This window comes from Scyliorhinus canicula, chromosome 2 (genome assembly GCF_902713615.1).
Source record: "Scyliorhinus canicula chromosome 2, sScyCan1.1, whole genome shotgun sequence".
Lineage (NCBI taxonomy): Eukaryota > Metazoa > Chordata > Chondrichthyes > Carcharhiniformes > Scyliorhinidae > Scyliorhinus > Scyliorhinus canicula.
The window spans coordinates 208,770,751-208,790,679 of record NC_052147.1 but is presented as its reverse complement, the minus strand read 5'-3'; the positions used below and the strand labels follow the sequence as shown (position 1 = coordinate 208,790,679).

The window sequence follows — 19,929 nt, the reverse complement described above, 5'->3', positions numbered from 1 at the left end:
TATCAATTCGCGGGGCGGCTGAGGGGCATCCCGGCCCGCGCATGCACGGGTTTCGCGCAAATGCGCGATGACGTCATCTGCGCATGCGCGGGTTGGAGTCTTCCAATCCGCGCATGCGCGGCTGACGTCATGTGACGCGTCAGCCGTCGCAAACTCTGGCAAGCGGGCTTAACGAAATTCGATGCCGGAGTTCACGGCCGCGGCATGAACCGGTATGGACCAGAATCGGTTCCCGGTCAGGGGGGGGGGGGGGAGGCTGGGGTCAAACCCGCCCGTTTTTGACGCCAGCCTTACGATTTCTCCCTGTTTGGGAGAATCGCGCCCACAGACTTTGCTTCGCCCCCACAGGGCTGTGTGGACTGAGGACTTAGTTTTGGGCCACCACAGGGCAGAAGAGCATCGGCCAGCCCCCACCACCTTTTACCACCTGTGGTGGGCGTGGGGCAGCCTGGGACATTGTTTTAGTCCCCTGAAGGGCTGAAGAATGCTGCCCTGCTCTGCCATCCCTCTGCAGCACCTTCCCTTGTGGCACCTTCTGTTCAGGTGCCGCATCCCCCCTCCCCCTCCCCTAATATTCTGATACATGGCCGAGCCGTACCAGGAGTGGGCATGTATCCGGGGGAATGTATCGCGACCGGGGAGATGCCCCTTTCGTGGCGCAGGGCCGTCATTGTCCTGCTGCCCAAGAAGGGGGATCTCGGCCTACTTAAAAACTGGCAACCGGTCTCCCTCCTCAGCACGGACTACAAAATTTTTGCCAAGACAATGTCTTTACGCCTTGGCCCCGTGCTGGACCACATGATTTACCCTGACCAGTCCCGGGCCACACCATTTACAGTAACATCCATCTGGTCCGAGACATAATTTATTTTACCCAGGGGACTGGTATGTCGAGCGCCTTCCTGTCTCTTGACCAGGAGAAGGCGTTCGACAGGGTGGGGCACGAGTATTTGCTCAGGACTCTGCGAGCTTTCGGGTTCGGGACGCACTTCGTCGCCTGGATCCGATCATTGTACGCTGTCTCAGAGTGTCTGATTAAGGTTAACGGGTCCCTGACGGCGCCCCTTCGCTTTGGGAGAGGGGTGCGTCAGGGCTGCCCCTTTTCCGGCCAACTTTATTCTCTATTCGTGAAGCCTTTCCTGCGCCTCCTGCGGAGGAGGTTGTCGGGGCTGGTTCTGCGTGAGCCGGACATGGAGGTGGTCTTCTCAGCTTACGCTGATGACATGCTCCTCATGTTCACTGACCCCGGTGACCTGCGGAGGATGCGAGAGTGCCAGGCTGTGTACTCTGCCGTGTCTTCTGCTGGGATCAACTGGGCTAAATGTTCCAGACTCCTGGTCGGTCCGTGGCAGATGGACCCTTCCCAGAGGAGCTCGGGCCCTTTGGCTGAAGTCGGACCAACATCCTCGACTTGGGAGTCCATCTTTGCCCGGCAGAGGAAGCCTGGCCGGCGAACTGGCAGGAGCTGGAGACCAAGGTCACCACTCGCCTGGGACGCTGGACAGGACTGCTCTGAGTGCTGTCCCACAGGGGTCGAGTTCTCGTCATAAACCAGCTGATCTCTATGCTGTGGTATCGGCTGGTCACTATGACCCCTCCCCCTGACTTTGTCACACACATCCAGAGAACCCTACTTCGGTTCTTCTGGGACAAAGGATTGCACTGGGTCGCTGCGGAGGTCTTGAGTCTCCCGATTGTGGAGGGCGGATTGGCGCTGGTGTGCCTTCGCACCCAGGTCGCGGCTTTCCACCTTCAGACTCTGCAGCGATACCTGTTCGTTAAGCCTCATCCACAACGGTGTGCCCTGGTGACGTATTTCTTCCGCCAGGTGCATGGCCTGAACTACGATGTGCAGCTCCTGTTCGTTGACCGGATTGGTCTTCGGAACTCTTTATTGGCGCTGCCCGTCTTGTAACAGGACCTTCTCAAAGTCTGGAACACGGTTGCCATGCACCGCAGCTCTCCCCCATCAGGAGTAGTGGCTAAACAGTGGAATCAGTATGAGATGTTAACCTGGTGATGCTGCAACACAGTGCCATATACACACTAAACAGTGGAATCAGTACACTATAGACAGAGTTAAGTGATCCACAACCAACGGATCAGATCAAAGCTCTGCAGTCCCATTACATCAAGTTCTGAATTAAACAACTAATGGGAGGTAGAAGTTCCACAAACATACCCGTCCTCAGTGGCAGAGCCCAACACATTAGTGCAAAAGACAAGTCGAAATAAAACATTTGCCACCACCTTCGGCTAAAAGTGCAGAATGGGTCATCCATCATGGCCTCCTCCGGAGATCCCCAGAATAACAGATGCCTAGCTTCAGCCAATTTTACTCATTCCATTCCTTTACGAAAAGGTTGAACTCACTGGACATAGTAAGAAGTCTTACAACACCAGGTTAAAGTCCAACATGTTCGTTTCAAACACTAGGGGCGAGATTCTCCGCAAATACGGAGAGTCGTAAAGGCTGCCGTTCCCGGGACCCGATTCTTTCCCCCCCCCAATCGGGGCTAGGAGCGGGACCCCGGGAATCACGGCGTCGCGGCCTTAACGACTGTCGTTAAGGCCGCGCTAAGATGACGCGCGGCTGACATCTGTATGACGTCAGCCACGCACGCGCAGGTTGGAGCCGGCTCCAACCCACGCATGCGCGGGTGACGTCATCACGCCATTTACGGAACCCGCGCATGCGTGGTTCCGCATTTCTCCACCGCCACCCGACAAGATGTGGCGGCTTGATCTTGTCGGGCGGCGGAGGGGAAATAGTGCGTCCCTTTTGGACGCAGGCCCGACGATCGGTGGGCACCGATCGCGGGCCTGTCCCCTCCTGAGCACAACGGTGGTGCTCCCGCCCCAAACGGGCATCCAGCGCCCGTTTTTACAACGGCAGCAAGCAGGTGTGTTTGCTGCCGTGAAAAAACGGGCGTAAAGGCCCGGCCGCTCGGCCCATTGGCCGCAGAGAATCGCCGGTCGTTGTAAAAAACGGCGAGCGGCGATTCGTGAAGTGGGTCGGACGTGGGGGAAGAATAGCGGGAGGGCACAAAAAATGTCGGGAGGCCCTCCCGCTATTCTCCCAACCAGCGTGGGCAGCGGAGAATCGCGCCCTAGCTTTCGGAGCACTGCTCCTTCCTCAGGTGAACGTCCTCACTGAACATAGCAAAGGCTATGGCTCCTGACATCATCCTGGCTGTAGTACAGAGGACTTGTGCTCCAGAACTAGCTGTGGCCGTAACCATAGCTACAACAGTACAGGCACTGATAATATGAAAAATCTGTCCACAAATGCGGGACAAATCCAATCTGGCCACTTCTTAGTTTTCTCTCAATTATGGGCAAAGTGATGATAGGTGTTGTTAATAGTGCTAACACTTTGTTACTAATAACCTGTTCATTGATGCTCATTTAGGTTCCCCAGGACCATTCAGCTCCAGATCCCATTACAATCTTGGACAAAAGAGCTGAGTTCCAAAAGTAAGGTAAGAATGACTCCCCTTGACATCAAGGCAGCATTTGACCAAGTGTGACAACAGGGAGCTCCAGTAAAATTGAAGTCAAAAGGAATCAGGGTGAAAACTCTCCACTTATTGGAATCCGTACCAGCCTCCCCGGACTTTCCATCATTAAGTCAAAAGTGGGGTTGTTCACTGATGATCACAGAGTGTTCAGTACCATTTGTGACTCCTCAGATACTGAGGCAATCCATGCCCATATTCAGCACAATCTGGACAATATTAATGCTTGGGCTGATAAATGGCAAGCAACATTTGTGTCACACATGTGCCGGGAAATGACAATGTTCAACAAGAATCTAACCATCTCCCCTGAATATTCAATGACATTATCGTCGCTGAATCCCCCACTTTCAACATCTTGCAGATTACCATTGACCAGAATTGGACCAACCAGATAAATAATGTGGCTACAAGGGCAGGCCAGCCACTGGGAATTGTACACCAAATCACTCACCTTTGCACCCCATAAAACCTGCCCACCATCCACAGGCCACAAATCAGCAGTGTGGTGGAATACATCCTCCTTGGCTGGAATAGTGCTGCTTCAGCAACACTCAAAAAGTTCAGCACCATTCAGGACAAAGTAGCACACTTCATTGACACTCCACCTGCCACCTAAAACAATCATTGCCTTCGTCACAGGTGTGCAATGGCAGCAGCGGCACCATCTACAAACTCATAATATCTGCCACTTGAAAGAATGAGGGCAGCAGTCACATGGGGACACATTGGGGCTGGTTTAGCTCACTGGGCTAAATCGCTGGCTTTTAAAGCAGACCAAGCAGGCCAGCAGCACGGTTCAATTCCTGTACCAGCCTCCCCGGACAGGCGCTGGAATATGGCGACTAGGGGCTTTTCACAGTAACTTCATTGAAGCCTACTCGTGACAATAAGCGATTTTCATTCATTCATTCATTTTTCACATGAGAATACCACCAGTTGCTGGTGCCCTTTTAAGTCATACACTATCCTAACTTGGAAGTATATTGCCATTCTTTAACTGTTGCTGGATTAAAATCCTGGAATTCCCTCCCTCACAGCATTGTGGATGTACCTACACCACTTGTACTGCAGTAGTTAAAGGCGGCGGCTTTCCATCATCTTCCCAAAGGCTATTAGGGATGGCCAACAAATGTTGGCCTTGCCAGCGATGCCCACATCCCATAAACGAATAAAAAACATAACCTACTTGTTTGAAGAAAGAAGGCGACCAAGTCACATTTCTGTAAAGCCAAATTTGTTTTCACATTATACTGCTAATACAGTAATTGAATCATGCTCATGTTTTCCTCAATGAATGCTTCTACAATGATTCAAATATTTTGAAATAACTATCTCAAAGGAAGGAACAAGAAAAAGTAGGCCATCCACAAGTAAGATCTTCAAAGTAATTTTCATGTCACTATTAACCCACTGACATTTAAAAATGGGGCAGTGGGAAATCCAACATTAAGCAATTGGTTATGCAGACTTATCGCTGTCGTGTTGGCTGCCAAGTTCTGGGGCAAAATTCAATTCTAGCAAAAGCTCCCATCAGGAAGAGGTCGGAGGCTTACAGATGGATAATAATAGGGGTCAAGGGCTCATATTGACATTTTCAGCTGAGCCAACCTGACTATGGCCAGTGCTTGATTGTGCTCACCAACCAAGGGCATAGCTACTTTCAACGATAAAAAGATTCTCTGCTGTAGTCAGTGAAGCAAGATGGGGCTTTTGGAGATAGTTTTTTGACAGCTGTTTGTGGGTTGTACACCTTAGAGGAATTAAAATTTAATGTGGTTGCAGTTGTAGGTTATGCACCCATGTTTTCTGCTGTTGCAAAGTACTCTTTTATCTTCTCAACAGTAATACCACCCCCCCATAAGGTGTTGTTGGGGTCTTTCACACTCAGTTGCCTTACCCAGTGAGCTGCCATGAGATTGGCAAGCTGCCTCCGAGAAAACATCTTTTACACTGGTAGGCCATCAACTGCATTACAAATCGATCCAACACTGATTCCCCTGGGCAGACTTCTCATACGCCTACCATCCAAATAACACAAAAATGAAAAATCCTGCCCCTTTGCATCTAAGTATGCTACCATGTTGCATGAGAAATTAACCTAACTATTTAATAGTAAAATATATGCAAGTGTATGTCATACATGCATTGAAATTTTCTCATCGTTTATCGGTTGTAGAATTTATAACACATTTATGTACATATGCTGGGAAATGCCTCAGAGCTGTCCCACCCTGCCACCACTACTGCATCAGAACAGCCCTAGAAACCCTGGGCAGAATTTTCAGGCCCCATCAAGGTCGGAACAGAGGCAGTCAGGTTCCAGCACAGGCTGGTATGCCGGTTTCCCATTCCATTCCCAGAGTCAGCCATTTTGGGGGAGGCAAGTTCAGGGCCCCCGGGAGCTGCCCATCCCCACAACGCAGGCAGTCAATTAGGGTCATTAAGAACCTTACTGAGGCAGATGAAAGTGGTCAGTGGAATTTTCCAGGCGACTACTGTTTTCCAACGCAACTGTTTTGAGCTGGCACCTAGCTCAGCCGGGATGCCAATGCTCCAGGCACGTATACAGGCTCTCCCTGCCTGTTGGGGCTGAGATACACCTTTATAAATGGATTGCCTGCAAACCTACCAGGGTGGCCGTCTGCTTTTTCTGTTTTTTGTATTTGATTTTTTTTCAAGAAGTCGGTGAAAGGGCATGTCCATGGTAAAGCACAATCTCAGATACTTACCCTTGTGCAGCTTGCTCCTCCTGTCAAGCAGACCCTCCGACTAACCCTCAGATTTCTACTTGCCAGCACAGGAACTCTGTCTCCATGCCAATTAAAATGGGGGAGGGGAGGTGGCTCAGGGAAGCAAATTCCCATGCAGTGACTGTTTGCCTTCAGGGATGGGTTCAGGACCTGAAAACAGTGCCATGGGAGTGGAGTCAGGACTCGCTCTGAGAAGATTTGCAGCCTTTGTTCTAAAGGCAATCAGCACGAGAGGTGAATATGAAGAGTGACAAATTCTGAAAAGATAGTACAAGAGGATAGTCCAAGAGGATCGTCCATCTCGTTCTCCTCCCATGTGTGGTGATTGTAGATCTGAGTAGATGCAATACAACTGAGCAAGCACTATAGGGAGCACGGGAGAACTATAAATACACCGGGACAGGAAGTGAGGACACACTTCACGGAAGGCAGGACTGAAAGCAGGACACAGACACACAAGCAGGCAGCATTTGAGGTAGCCGTAAGTTAAACTCTGAAGAGAGAACGAATTCACAATAAAGCATCTTCTCCACATTTGAGACTACGAGCTTTATTAAGACACGAGGAACAACACACCATGGTAAAATCTGGGGGAAGGCTCTGAATATAAGCGCTGCATTTAAATAATTATTTCATCAGAATTTTTCACTTACACTTAATACTATTGCAGATAGTCGTAATGTGGTTCACATGCATTGGTTTATGTGTTACACATTACATTTTTACATCTCTTATCTGTATCTTTGATTTTCTGACAAAACTTCTGTTTTTGTTCCAGATTTCTTTATCTCTTTCTTAAAGTTACAAACCAATCCGCAGAGTGGGAAGGCTAAGTCCTTAATCCATCTCATTGCTTGCTCTAAAAACCTATTCAAAATCAATCCAATCTCATGGTCACCACAAGAGAGGCATACAAGATCCAAGCTGACAAGAAAAGGCATTGCACCTCACCTTGGACTTGATCTGACGCTTGATATTCGCCAAAATGCCCAAGAAGCGATGGCAATCTGATATCAGTCAAATCACTTGTGTGTCTAAACAACCAATTATAAGACTTCCACGCTTGATGGGGAGTGACAAAGTTCCATGTGTGAACTAACTTCTAAACACAATGTTGGGTGTTATATGGAATGTGAAGTCCCCAATAAATAACCAAGGGCATTTTCTCTCTGTGACATTGGCAAGACCAATCAGCCTCTGCTCATGTGAAACCTCAGTGTCCAGTAAAGTTTCCGCATTGTGACTGACTATTTCAGCTTATGTTACTACAAGTATTCAACTTGTTTTCCAGGCGCCTGCCCATATCCTCTGTCATTTTCAGAACAGTTGGCATATATTTCAGCACTAAAGAACTGACCATTTGAGCCACTTAAAGCGACGGGAAGGAGGAAGGAAATGAGGAAAGTTAAACTGAGAACACAAATTTTAATTCTGAGGCAATGGGTAACTGGAAGCAGATATTGGTCAGCAGGGCTAAATTGCTGGCTTTGAAAGCAGACCAAGGCAGGCCAGCAGCATGGTTCAATTCCCGTACCAGCCTCCCCGAACAGGCGCCGGAATGTGGCGACTAGGGGCTTTTCACAGTAACTTCATTTGAAGTCTACTTTTGACAATAAGCGATTTTCCTTTCCTTTCCTTTCCTAACCTTTTTGGTCACTGAGGGCAATTTATCACGGCCAATCCGCCTAACCTGCACACCTTTGGACTGTGGGAGGAAACCAGAACACTCGGAGGAAACCCATGCACACATGGGGAAAACGTGCAGACAGTGACCCGGTGGGGAATCGAACCTGGGACCCTGGCGCTGTGAAGCCACAGTGCTATCCATTTATGCTACAGTGCTCCACCAAAGGGGGCCCCAAAAGGCCTTTGAAGGACTTTGTGACTACGATTGATGACATATCTGCTGAGTGCAATGCCGAGCCAATCAAGATCTGTCTCCATTGTATTTGCCATTTAATGTGCAATTTATAGAGCAATATTTTACAATTTTATTTTCCAAGTGTTGTATTCAGCGGCAAAAGCAGAGGGCAACTGGCCAGCTGTCTTGCCAGGTTTTCGTGGATTTTCAAATGCTTAGGGAAAAAATGAAAGGGGCAGATCCCACGGCATCATGCTGGCAGAGCAGGCTCCGCAGCAACCTCAGCTGCTGAGAGATCAGGACTCCATTTTTAAAAGGGGGTGCCCCGATCAAAACACTCCATGGATACTTGGCCCTCCCACCACCCACGACTCATGACCCCCACCCTCTCCATGGACAAGGACCAAACCACGCCCATCCCTGCCCCAAGTGAATTCCCACCCACAGACTTCCCCAATAGAAGCTCCCACCAGCACTGCTCCGGATGTGCCAGGGGCACTGCCAGGCTTCTGCCTGGACATGAGCATCTCCCCCTGGGGCAGTACTTACCTGGCACCCCTAGAGGGTTCTCTTGGCAAGGTCCCCTTTTGTTAGGACCTGTTTTAAACCCCACTGGGCAAAATACTAATATGGGGGGCTAACACAGCAGAGGAGCCCGTTAAGGATATTTAAATGTATGGTTTTGGGGTTTCTGACCTGGCAGGAATCCCATTATGTCATTGGCGGGGCTGGGGACAATCTGAATGGGAAATCTCATCAGTCGTAAAGCCACTTGGGGACTCCTGGATGGGGTGGGAAATCCCCCTCATAATTAATTAATCAACCATAAGTTGTCTGTCAACTCATGTTTCATTTATGTTGATTCTGCGTTTTAGAGTAAAGGAGATTAAAGATGACAATATTTTGTGCTTGTTTTTGTTTGACTCCTTTGTAGTTAAAATCCTTCTGTTTTCAACCTTGGAATGTTACTGGTCTCTGCCAAGATTGTAACAATGGAAAGAAAATCCATAGCAAGAGATGCTCTCGCTACAAGTGGGTAGATAAGGGTGGAACCAAATGAGGGCAGTTGCCACAGAGTGGGAAAATGAAGGAAAGGCATTGAAAAGAGATGGTGTCCTTGACCACACCAAATTCTGCAGAGAGGTCATGACGTATGATCATCACAGAAAGATAATGCAAGTCTATGTCAATTTCATAGTCAGCAATCACAGTGCTTATCATCACCTGCAACCCCCAACTTTGTTCTATCTTTCAGGCACATAATGCATTGTTTACTTAAGGACATGGATAACTCATTACCTTGTTGGTTCACGGCATCCTCTGCAACCCCAACACACAGCCAAGGTAACAATTACAGCCATGGGATCACCAGGAAACACCCAAGCACACTACTGGGCTGTTGTAGAAGAAACTCAGGTATTGGGATAAACTCAGGTATTGTGGGCTCCTGACAATATGTCCCACATATAGGAAGTATCATGTTCCTATGATGAGGTAAATAAAGAAAAAAAACTCCTTATACTGTAGCTTTAGATACTTTGGACTGACTTTTAATTGTGTCTACCTGTTCAAGAGCGAAGATGTGTTGATTGAAATAAAATTGGATCTGTTCATTGGCAATGTTGATACATAGTTGTTCAAAGGAGTTCTTCTTGAAGTTCTCAAATCCAAAGATGTCCAGAATCCCAACATTCATTCCAGTTTCAGTGTTGCTAATGAAAATTCAATTTCAAAAGATTATAAAGCAAAACCTAAAAAGAATATTATCCAGCAATGATCTTTATCATGGTTAGCAAGGACCAGTGTAGCTAAAAGCTGTATTCCCTTCAAAAACTAGATATCAGCAATATGCACATTTTTTGTGAGACTATAAAATATTTAGTGATGTCGTTATCCATCCATTTGTCTTTGCATAATTAATAGACATGCAAGCTTGGATCTCAGGAAAGAAAATAATGGCAGGTTCTGACTTTTTCAAAATAATATTGATATAAAATTTGCTATCACTGATAAAGCCAGCTGTTATAAGTCATGCAGGTGTCAACGGGTGATCTTTGCTCCCATGTTTCCTTTTCTTCTGTGGGAAGGCAGCTGGGTTCTGCACAGCATCACTCCATAGTGATGCCGCTGAGGCTAGAAACTCAATGGAAAGGGGAATCAAAACATGTTGCACCTTTGACCTTGCTTCACTGTGCTACCCAGTTACAATCATGAAAGCAACAAAAACTGGAATAATTTTAAATGTTCAAAATGTTATGTACAGCTCACAACAGTCCATATTACCCTAAAGTACATTAGTATATTGTCCATGTTACATGGCATTAGTGGATACCTACATTTATTTTGTGTTCCTATAGGATGAAGTGTAAGAATAGCTATTTACTTCAGTAATTGGGTTATAGCTAATTTATCTTCAATATAATAATAATAATAATAATAATAATCGCTTCTTGTCACAAACAGGCTTCAATGAAGTTACTGTGAAAAGTTTCTGGTCACCACATTCCGGCGCCTGTTCGGGGAGGCCGGTACGGGAATTGAACACACGCTGCTGGTCTTGTTCTGCATTACAAGCCAGCTGTTCAGCCCACTATGCTTTGCACAAATAATATTAAAGAAATACAGTCTTTACGATAAAAGATGTATATACAAATGAGAAAAGGCTTGGGAATCACAAAATGCAATGACATAAATCTTTAAAACAAATAATTATGTATGTCTCTTTATTCTAACCTCACCATGACAAGAGCAAGGACAGCTTCTTGCCTTCTCCAAACAAAGACATTTCCCAAAATATTTTTGTGTGATGACGGTGCCCCTTTGTAGTAAACTGACAATTATTCTGTTTACAGTCTTTCTAGTTTATTCACTTACCATACACTTTTATCAGGCTGGAGAAGTATATTGATGCGGTTTACAATCCAACTGAATAGTCTTCCATACAAGGCTTTTGACATAGCGTCTCGAACATCAGATGCTTCATCGACTGTATTGGAACGAATAATAGTTTCTCCCCGTGTCACAACACAGTGAGAGGTAAGTGCTTCCTGAAACTCTTCAGAACCAATACTAAGCAGAGCTGAAGCTGGAAGAAAACATTTTTGAAGTATTATCTTCTAAGCAAACTCATCAACTGTAACTATATAAGATGCAACTGATATGTAATCGACAACTACAAATTATATTCTTAAAATTGACTAATGCAACTTGAATACACATATTTTGACGTGCTATAATAGGTACATTACACCAGCAAAATTACTTTTTTTTAAATTCGTCCATGGGATGTGGGCATAACTGGGTGGGCCAGCATTTATTGCCCATCCCTGAGGGCAATTAAGTGTCAACCACATTGCTGTGGATCTATAGTCATATGTAGGCCAGACCAGGTAAGGACGACAGATTTCCTTCCCTAAAGGACATTAGTGAAACAGATGGGCTTTTACGGCAATCGACAATGGTCACCTTTTTTATTGAATTCAAATTTCACTATCTGCCATGATGGGATTTAAACCCGGGGCAATTGTTCTGCTCACCCACTAATACTACTACTAAGACCTGCGAATGGTTCTGGGATTTTGACAAGCTTTCCTAGAACTGAATTTTCTAGTCTTTTTTACCAAACTGGTGTTTCAGGCCCCCCACCCCCACCACTGTCTGCTCAGGTAAAGAAATCTATTTTTGTAATTTCCATGGTAATGGGGACATTGCTGGTCTCCTCCCATGTCAGTTTATTGCCTTTATTCATAAGCTTGGCCTAGATTTCTGACAAACTCCCATGAACTTGTTTCTACAGTTGATTTTTATGTTTGCTCCGCAACCACAATTAAGAGAAAGTTTATTTAATTTGAGTGTAATTTTAAAAATTATTTCATACTGTTGGCTAGGCCAGCATTTATTTATTTATTTTTTAATATTTTAATCAGGCATTTTCATAAAAACAAACCAAAGCTGAAGTAAAATTATACAACATTATAAATAATCAAACCCCCCCCCCCACTCCTTGCTCCCCCATCATAACCCCTCCTCCCATCCTGCCATTTTAACCCCCCCCACGTTTGCTGACTCCCCCCCACCCCACGTTTGCTGACCCCCCCCCCCCCCCCCCCCAACGTTTGCTGACTTCTCAAACCTCCTTAAAGAAGCCTATGAACGGCTTCCCCCTCCAATCCCTGCACCAACTCCTCATCTACTCTGGGAAACTGCAGCCTGTTCAGGAATTGCTGCATTCCCCCCCCTGGCCGGGGGCTCCATCTCATACAATCTCTTGTAAAAAGCCTCAAACACCCCGTTCACCCCCACAGGGTGCAGCACCACCCTTCCTGTCTCGCCCTTTACTCTACCAATCTCCCTAGTCATCTTCTGCTTCCTCAGCTGGTGGGTCAGCATCCTACTCGCCTTCTCCCCATATCATATACTGCCCCTCTGGCCCTCCGCAGCTGCCCCACCGCCTTCCCTGTGGACACTAATCCGAACTCCATCTGGAGCATCTGCCTCTCCTTCAACAATCCTGCCTCCAGGGCCTCCAAGTACCTTCTGTCCAACCTCAGAACCTCTTCCACCAGCTCTGTTCTCGATGAGCTTGAAATTTCCAGAGAGTCAGACAAATGTGTCGTGCTTCGTTACCAGCACCACATGTGCAGGCCATTCCGTGAATTGCACCGGGCATAAAACCCCCAGATCCTCCAGGTGCTGAAGCTTCGCATCAACCTTGGCAAGCAACATGTAAAGGGCCGCGCCCTAAAATACGAGGTTGAACATCTGGATCCACATAAATATGGGCCTTGGTCCCCTTTATCCTGCCCAGACCCTCCTGGAATACTTTGGGGTATTTGCCCAGCACGCAGTACAAATTCCTGGTGCTCATTTGAAAACCTGTTGCAAGTTGAAACGGAGGACGTGCGACCAGTATTGTGCCAAAAACTTGGGCCCCGGTCCCTACACCACAACTAAGTGATGACGGACTGACTGTTCCCATGTGTTACTGAGTCACAATGGTCCCCACAATATTCAAAGGTATAGCACCCGGTATAGGTCCCGAACCACCCCTTTGGTGTCGCACAATGTCAGCAGCATGATCTCTATGCTGAGTCGCCGAAATGTGCGGCGGTCCACGATGGAGACAGCAGCTCCAGTGTCCATTATCACGGAGTGGCCATTGACCTGCAACGTGGCCCGGATCGGTGCTACCTTTGGGGCCGTGACGCAGTTCAGCTGCATTAAGCTGTCCTCCTTGTCGGGGGGTGGGGGCCTCGTTTGCGGTGATCTTGGCATCTGTCGCGGGTAGCATTCTCTGCGCTGAAATTGGCAGCTCTGACCATCATGAGAAAGAACAAGATATAACTACTACGGAGCACAGCATGCACAGGAAAAGGAGGATTGTCGAATACGGGGAAAGCAGTGTTTATGCGGCATGGTGGACCCAGGTTTAATTCCAGCCTTGAGTGACTGTGTGGAGTTTGCATATTCTCCGTGTCTGTGTGGGGTTTCCTCCGGGCTCTCCGGTTTCCCCCTACAGTCCAAAATGTGCAGGTTAGGTGGACTGGCTATGCCAAATTGCCCCTTAGTGTCCAGGTTAGGTGTTGTTACGGGGATAGGGAAGGGGAGTGAGACAAGGTAGAATGCTCTTTCAGATAGTTGTTGCAGACTCAATGGACCAAATGATCTCCTTCATCACTGTAGGGATCCCATGAACTGCAAGAAGCAAAATCAATTTGCATACAAGTGTTTCACCAGCAAAATGCAAAGCAGGCCTATATAAATGGAGACTGGAGTAATATCAGCAGACGAGTCTGATGACAAATTATATACACTAAACAATAGGTTGGTTTCGTCAAGTCCGTAGGCAACAAATGGTTTGTGACTGTTACAACGATGACCACAGAGGGAGTGCATCAAGCAAACATGAAGTATCAGATAGATACAGGTGCAGCATGCAACACAATGACCTTCACAGATCTGTGCGAAGTGTCTCAAAATGACGATTCGAGAATGAAGCCCTTGAAAGTAAGATTAAGGCTCCCTTCTTCAGCAATCACTCACTAACGAGTATGATTGCCCACCTAAGAAACCAGGTGTTACTGGTTATGGGTTCTGTTGGTCCTTGCATGGCTGATTAGCCTGATCCTAGGGCTACATCTTCGACCGTGCACTTAGCAGGTGTTTCCAGGATGTGGGATAGGCTTTGGACACAAGATTGTTGGTATTGCTTTCTCAGGCTCCTTTTCTCGGCCTTCTCTTGCCACAGGTGTCCTCAAAGAATTGTGACCCATCAATTAGGAGGTTGCTCCAACTCAGTTACTTCTGAGCAAAGGTCTCCCAGGCATTGAAGTCTATGTTGTATTTCTTTTTAGTGTTTCCTTTGTCCTCCTCATGTTCAGGATCCTTCCTTGGGCTGGGCAAAGATTTGCTTTGGCAGTTGGGCTTCTGACATCCTAAGCACATGGCTGGCCCAGTCGAGTGGATTCAGATGATCATAGCCTCGATGCTGGTGTTCTTGGCTCCTTCAAGGACGCGGATTGGGTACGATGTTCGATATCCGCATCAATTTCTGCTTTAGATAGGCAGAACAAATGTTCCACATTTGTTAGGCTTTCACCATTGCTTTTGATGGAGGGAGAGGCCGCATCTTGCCCTGGGTGGATTGGTAAAGGACTCGAATCTTCTTGAAGTTGAGGCTGAGACCAATTCTTTGGTAGGATTTTGCAAAGGTGTCAAGCATGGCTTGCAGATTCTCTTCTGAGAGAGTAGAGATGGCGATGTTATCAGCATTCTGGAGTTCCACAAGCAATGTTAGTGTCGATTTCTTCTTGGGTTTCAAATGGTTGAGGTTGTCCTCATTGATGGCTGTATCTCTGTTTAGGAGTTCTTTGAAGTGTTCTCTCTATCGGAGGCTGATGTTTTCTCGGTCTCTACTACACACCGGCTCTAGACCAAGGGTGTTGGGGTCCATATGCTGCCTTGGTGGCACTGAAAACGGCTTGGGGCGTCATGAATGTTGGTGAGGAGTTGCAACTCGTTAGCTTTCTGAGTCCACCATTGCTTCTTGGTTTCCCTGGTTCTGCTTTGTACCTCCGCCTTGGCAGATTGATGAGCCCCTTTGTCTTGCTGGTTATGTTGTTTTGCCAGTTGCGGACAGCTTTCCTCTTCTTGTTGATGAGGTCTTGGAAGGCATGGCTTTTCTCATTGAACCAGTCTTGGTGTTTCCTAGTCTTGAAGCCGATGGTTTCTTCACAGCTTGAGATGATGGCTGTCTTCAGCGGTTTCCAGTTTTCCTCCACTCCATTAGAATGGACCCTCTGGAGATTTTGGAGAAGACATTGTTGGAATTTCACCATCATGCTTGACTCTTGAAATGCTCAATGTTGATCTATTTTTTGAGCTGATTCTTCATCTTCTGCTGCTTCTGCGAGTTTGATGGACATAGACAAGCAAATGAACCAATGGTCTGTTGAGCAGTAATCTGCACTGGTCATCGCTTTGGTGATGATGGTGTCCAGGATTGGACAATGACAAAGTCCATCATGTGCCAGTGCTTTGATTGTGGATATCTCTAGGAAGTCTTGAACTTGTCTTTTTGGTGGAACAGTGTGTTAGTGATGACAAGCTGATGTTTCACCATTTGGTGAGCATGAGAACCCCGTTGGATTTGCAATTCTAAACTCCTTCCTTTCCGATGTTTTTTTCCGGAGCTGGGAGTCCTTTTCAACACTGGTGTTGAAGTCCCCAAGGAGGATAATCTTATCTTCCTTCGGAATGTTGGAGAGTATCATGTACAGGGTGGAGTAAAAGTCTTCTTTAAACTCATTGGCATCAGGGTTGGGGAATATGCACTGCATGGTTTTTGGGAAGTTGTAGATTGAGGGTAATGAGTCGCTCATTGATGCCGACAGGGAGCTTCAAGAGTGAGTTGGTGAGTTTGTTCTTGATGGTGAATCCAATTCCATGGGTCCTGGGCTGGTCCTCGGGTCTTCCTTTTCAGAAGAACGTGTAACCACCTCCATCTTACCTCAGCTGCCCTTTGCCTCCTTTCCTGGTCTCCTGCAGGGCAGCGTCTCCAGTTGATTGTATTGTTCATTATCTATGATGGTTCGTACATTCCAGGTTGCGAAATGGATTTTAGCTTTAATTTCCTGACTGCAGGAAGATGAGACTGCCAGATGTAGATTTTTGGCCAGGACAAAAGAGACTATTTTTAGGACAACATTTCTGGCCCTTTCCATGCGGGGCGAGCAGAGTGGATCCTGAAAAAGGCTGCTCAGTCGTAAAGAAAGCTGCCAAAACTCTCTCCCGTTCCTATTCCAAGAGTGAAATGAACGAATCAAACTCCACCACCTACCTACATGCCGGTCCGAAGCTAGGAACTTCCAGGTGTCGTGGTCCTGCCCAGTTATCTCTCGCCGATCACCAATGGGTTTGTCTCTGTGGGGGATGTGTTGATTTCCTCTAGGTAGATAGCTGATGAAGGACATTTTTTAATGTTGGTCTGCCTGCACATCAGCAGACAAACAGTCCTTGAGAGAAGGTAGGTCCAGTTCCAGTGGCAAGGGAACCTCGACGACTGGGGATCTCCCTACTGCTGCAGCCTTCACCCATTATCACAGTCATTGAAACCATACAAGCATCTTCCCTCTGACCCACCACTGAGGTCTTGTTTTGGATTGCACTTTGTCTGGTTCCTCCCCTGCGAGTTACTGTCATGGATATTAAGGGAATTAAGGGATATGTGGCAATTGAGATGGGAAGATGGAATTGAAATAGATGAGTTAACAATTATCTCATTAAATGGCAGAGCTGGCTCAAAGGGCAGAGTGGTCTTCTTGTACTCCTTATTGTGTTTTTAAAAATAGCATATTACAAATCCTTACCGTGAAATAAAAACAACCAGAAATCCAGAATATGACACATACGTTATGTTTAGTTTGCAGTTATTAGAACACTGAAAATAAACTTACTATTTTCTAAAGGTTCTCCATCTGGAATTTCACTTTTATCCATTTGATGTTTTGAGGCAATGGATGCAAACTCAATATTTCCAGTATTCAGGATCGCAGCAAGAACTCTGTATACTGACCGAACTTCCTGAGAAGTTAATTCAGGTGCATTAAATGAAATAAGTCTTACATTTTGAGAGCTTCAGATTCAATAATACATTGTAATTCAATCGGGGGCCTAAGGATTATTTAAGAAGCTTTCTACAAGAGCATTTAATACAGATAAATATATAACAACTTAAAATTTCTAATAAGTGGTGATTTTTGCTGATGATACCACAATGTTCAGTACCTCAGGCTCCTCACATATTGAAGCAATCTTTGTCCCATATGAAGCAAGACCTGGACAATATCCAGGCTTTGGCTGATATGGGGCAAGTAATATTTGTGCCAAATGACTGCCAGGTAATGACCATCTCCAACAAGAGAGAATCCAACCAACTTTCCTTGAAATTCAATCGCATTTTCATCACTGAATCCCTCCACTATCAACATCCTGAGGGTTACCATTGATCAGAAACTGAATTGGACTGGCCATATAAATACAATGGCTCTGAGTGTACGTTAGAAGCTGGGAATTCTGTGGAGGGTAATTCACTGCCTGACTCCCCAAAGCCTGTCCATCACCTGTAAGGCACAAGTTAAGAATGTAATAGAATACTCTCCACGTGCCTGGATGAATGTAGCTCCAATGACATTCAAGAAGATCAACATCATCCAAGTTAAAGCAGTCTGCCTGATTTGCACCCAATCCACCAACTTGAACATTCACTCCCTCCATCACTGACACGCCATAGCAGCAGCAGTGTGTACAATCTACAAGATGCACTGCATCATCTCACCAAGGCTCCTTCAACAGTGCCTTCAAGACCTGTGACCCCTGGTCAAGGGCAACAGCAGCCAATGCATGGGAACACCACCACCAGAAGCCATTCACCATCCTGAATTGGAAATATATCTGTTCCTTCGCTGTCGCTAGATCAAAATCCAGAAACTCCCCTCTAAATAGCAATGGGGGTTTACCTTGCACCAACAATGGTTCATGAAGGCAGCTCACCACCACCTTCTCAAGGAAATTAGGGATAGGCATCATGCCCACAGCTTGAAGAAGTAATTTTTAAAAAATGAAATGAAACTGATTTTCCTCTTGACATTTCAAATCACTAGCTTTCGGAGCACTGCTTCTTCCTCACATATATAGACATTGACATTGTGTGTACCCCTTGAATTTTTAATGGTAGCAACTTGTACTAGTTGGGCTTTTATCCAATTCCCATTATTCACCTTCACATAAAATGCAGTTCCAATAAATAAAATTGTGTTCCCCATGATTAAAAACTTGCACATTATATGTTCTATGAATGGAAATAACCTGCCATAGGATTTGCCACACCCTCCTTATTGAGATATTATGAACTGGAGATTGCATTGCAGATTGACATTGCAATCCAATATCTGATCTTTTCAAAAAGTGTGGAACAGAAAGCCGACCTCAATGTTATGGCTAATAATGATTTTCTATCTTATTTATACCGTATTAAACTTTTCAGAAGCAAAAGGAGATCATGGATAATTATCAATATAATGTTGGATTTCACAATGTTTTAATCTCTTGGAAACAATTAAGTGTCTGGGGCAATCGTTGCATACATCTAACATTTGAAATGAAATGAAATGAATGAAAATGGCTTATTGTCACGAGTAGGCTTTAATGAAGTTACTGTGAAAAGCCCCTACTCGCCACATTCCGGCACCTCTCCGGGGAGGCTGGTACGGGAATTGAACTGCTGGCCTGCTTGGTCTGCTTTAAAAGCCAGCGATTTAGCCCAGTGAGCTAAACGAGCCCCTTTCAATACTAAAGGAGATTTTCAGATGTAATCACAAACATTCTCTTCTGACTGGGCAGCTGATTTGGCTGAAATAATCCTCATGAAATAAGCCACTACTTTTGTATTGATTTAAACTACTTCCCCAAGTTAAAGAATTTCAGAAAATAGCTGAAAGAGCATCAAATGAAATTCACCTGACCTAAAATTTCCTAAAATGGAATTCAAAAATATTTTTAATTTCAAGCAAGTGGGGCTTTGCTTTGATTACAGTATGATGCCGAGATGCCGGCAGTGGACTTGGGTGAGCACAGTAAGAAATCTTACAACACCAGGTTAAAGTCCAACAGATTTGTTTCAAATCACTAGCTTTCGGAGCACTGCTTCTTCCTCAGGTGAATGGAGAGGTAGGTTCCAGAAACATATATATAGATATATATATATACACACATATAGACAAAGTCAAAGATGCAAGACAATGCTTTGAATGTGAGCATTTGCAGGTAATTAAGTCTTTACAGAGCCAGAGAGAGGGGTAACCCCAGGTTAAAGAGGTGTGAATTGCCTCAAGCCAGGACAGTTGGTAGGATTTTGCAAGCCCAGGCCACATAGTGGGGGATGAATGTAATGCGACTTGAATCCAAGGTTCCAGTTGCGGCTGTACTCATGTGTGCGGAACTTGGCTATAAGTTTCTGCTCGGCGATTTTGCATTGCCGTGCGTCGTGAAGGCCGCCTTGGAGAACGCTTATGCCAAGATTAGAGGCTGAATGCCCTTGACTGCTGAAGTGTTCCCCGACTGGAAGGGAACATTCCTGCCTGGCAATTGTCGCGCGATATCCGTTGTCGCAGCGTCTGCATGATCTCGCCAATGTACCACGCTTCGGAACATCCTTTCCTGCAGCGTATGAGGTAGACAACGTTGGTCGAGTCGTACGAGTATGTATCACGTATCTGGTGGGTGGTGTTCTCACGTGTAA

At 46.1% G+C, this 19,929-nt stretch overlaps 1 protein-coding gene across 5 annotated transcripts in view; it reads right to left on the bottom strand.

Annotated features, from left to right (window-relative positions):
- myo3b (myosin IIIB) overlaps positions 1-19,929 on the bottom strand; it is an 881,575-nt gene that overhangs the window by 524,747 nt on the left and 336,899 nt on the right. For all 5 annotated transcript variants that reach the window (XM_038789471.1, XM_038789472.1, XM_038789473.1 and 2 more), the window contains 3 exons: positions 17,087-17,213; positions 11,007-11,217; positions 9,697-9,844 (listed from right to left, as the gene is read on the bottom strand). In XM_038789471.1, the coding sequence (XP_038645399.1) occupies positions 9,697-9,844; positions 11,007-11,217; positions 17,087-17,213 (486 nt within the window). The remainder of the gene's footprint in view (positions 1-9,696; positions 9,845-11,006; positions 11,218-17,086; positions 17,214-19,929) is intronic.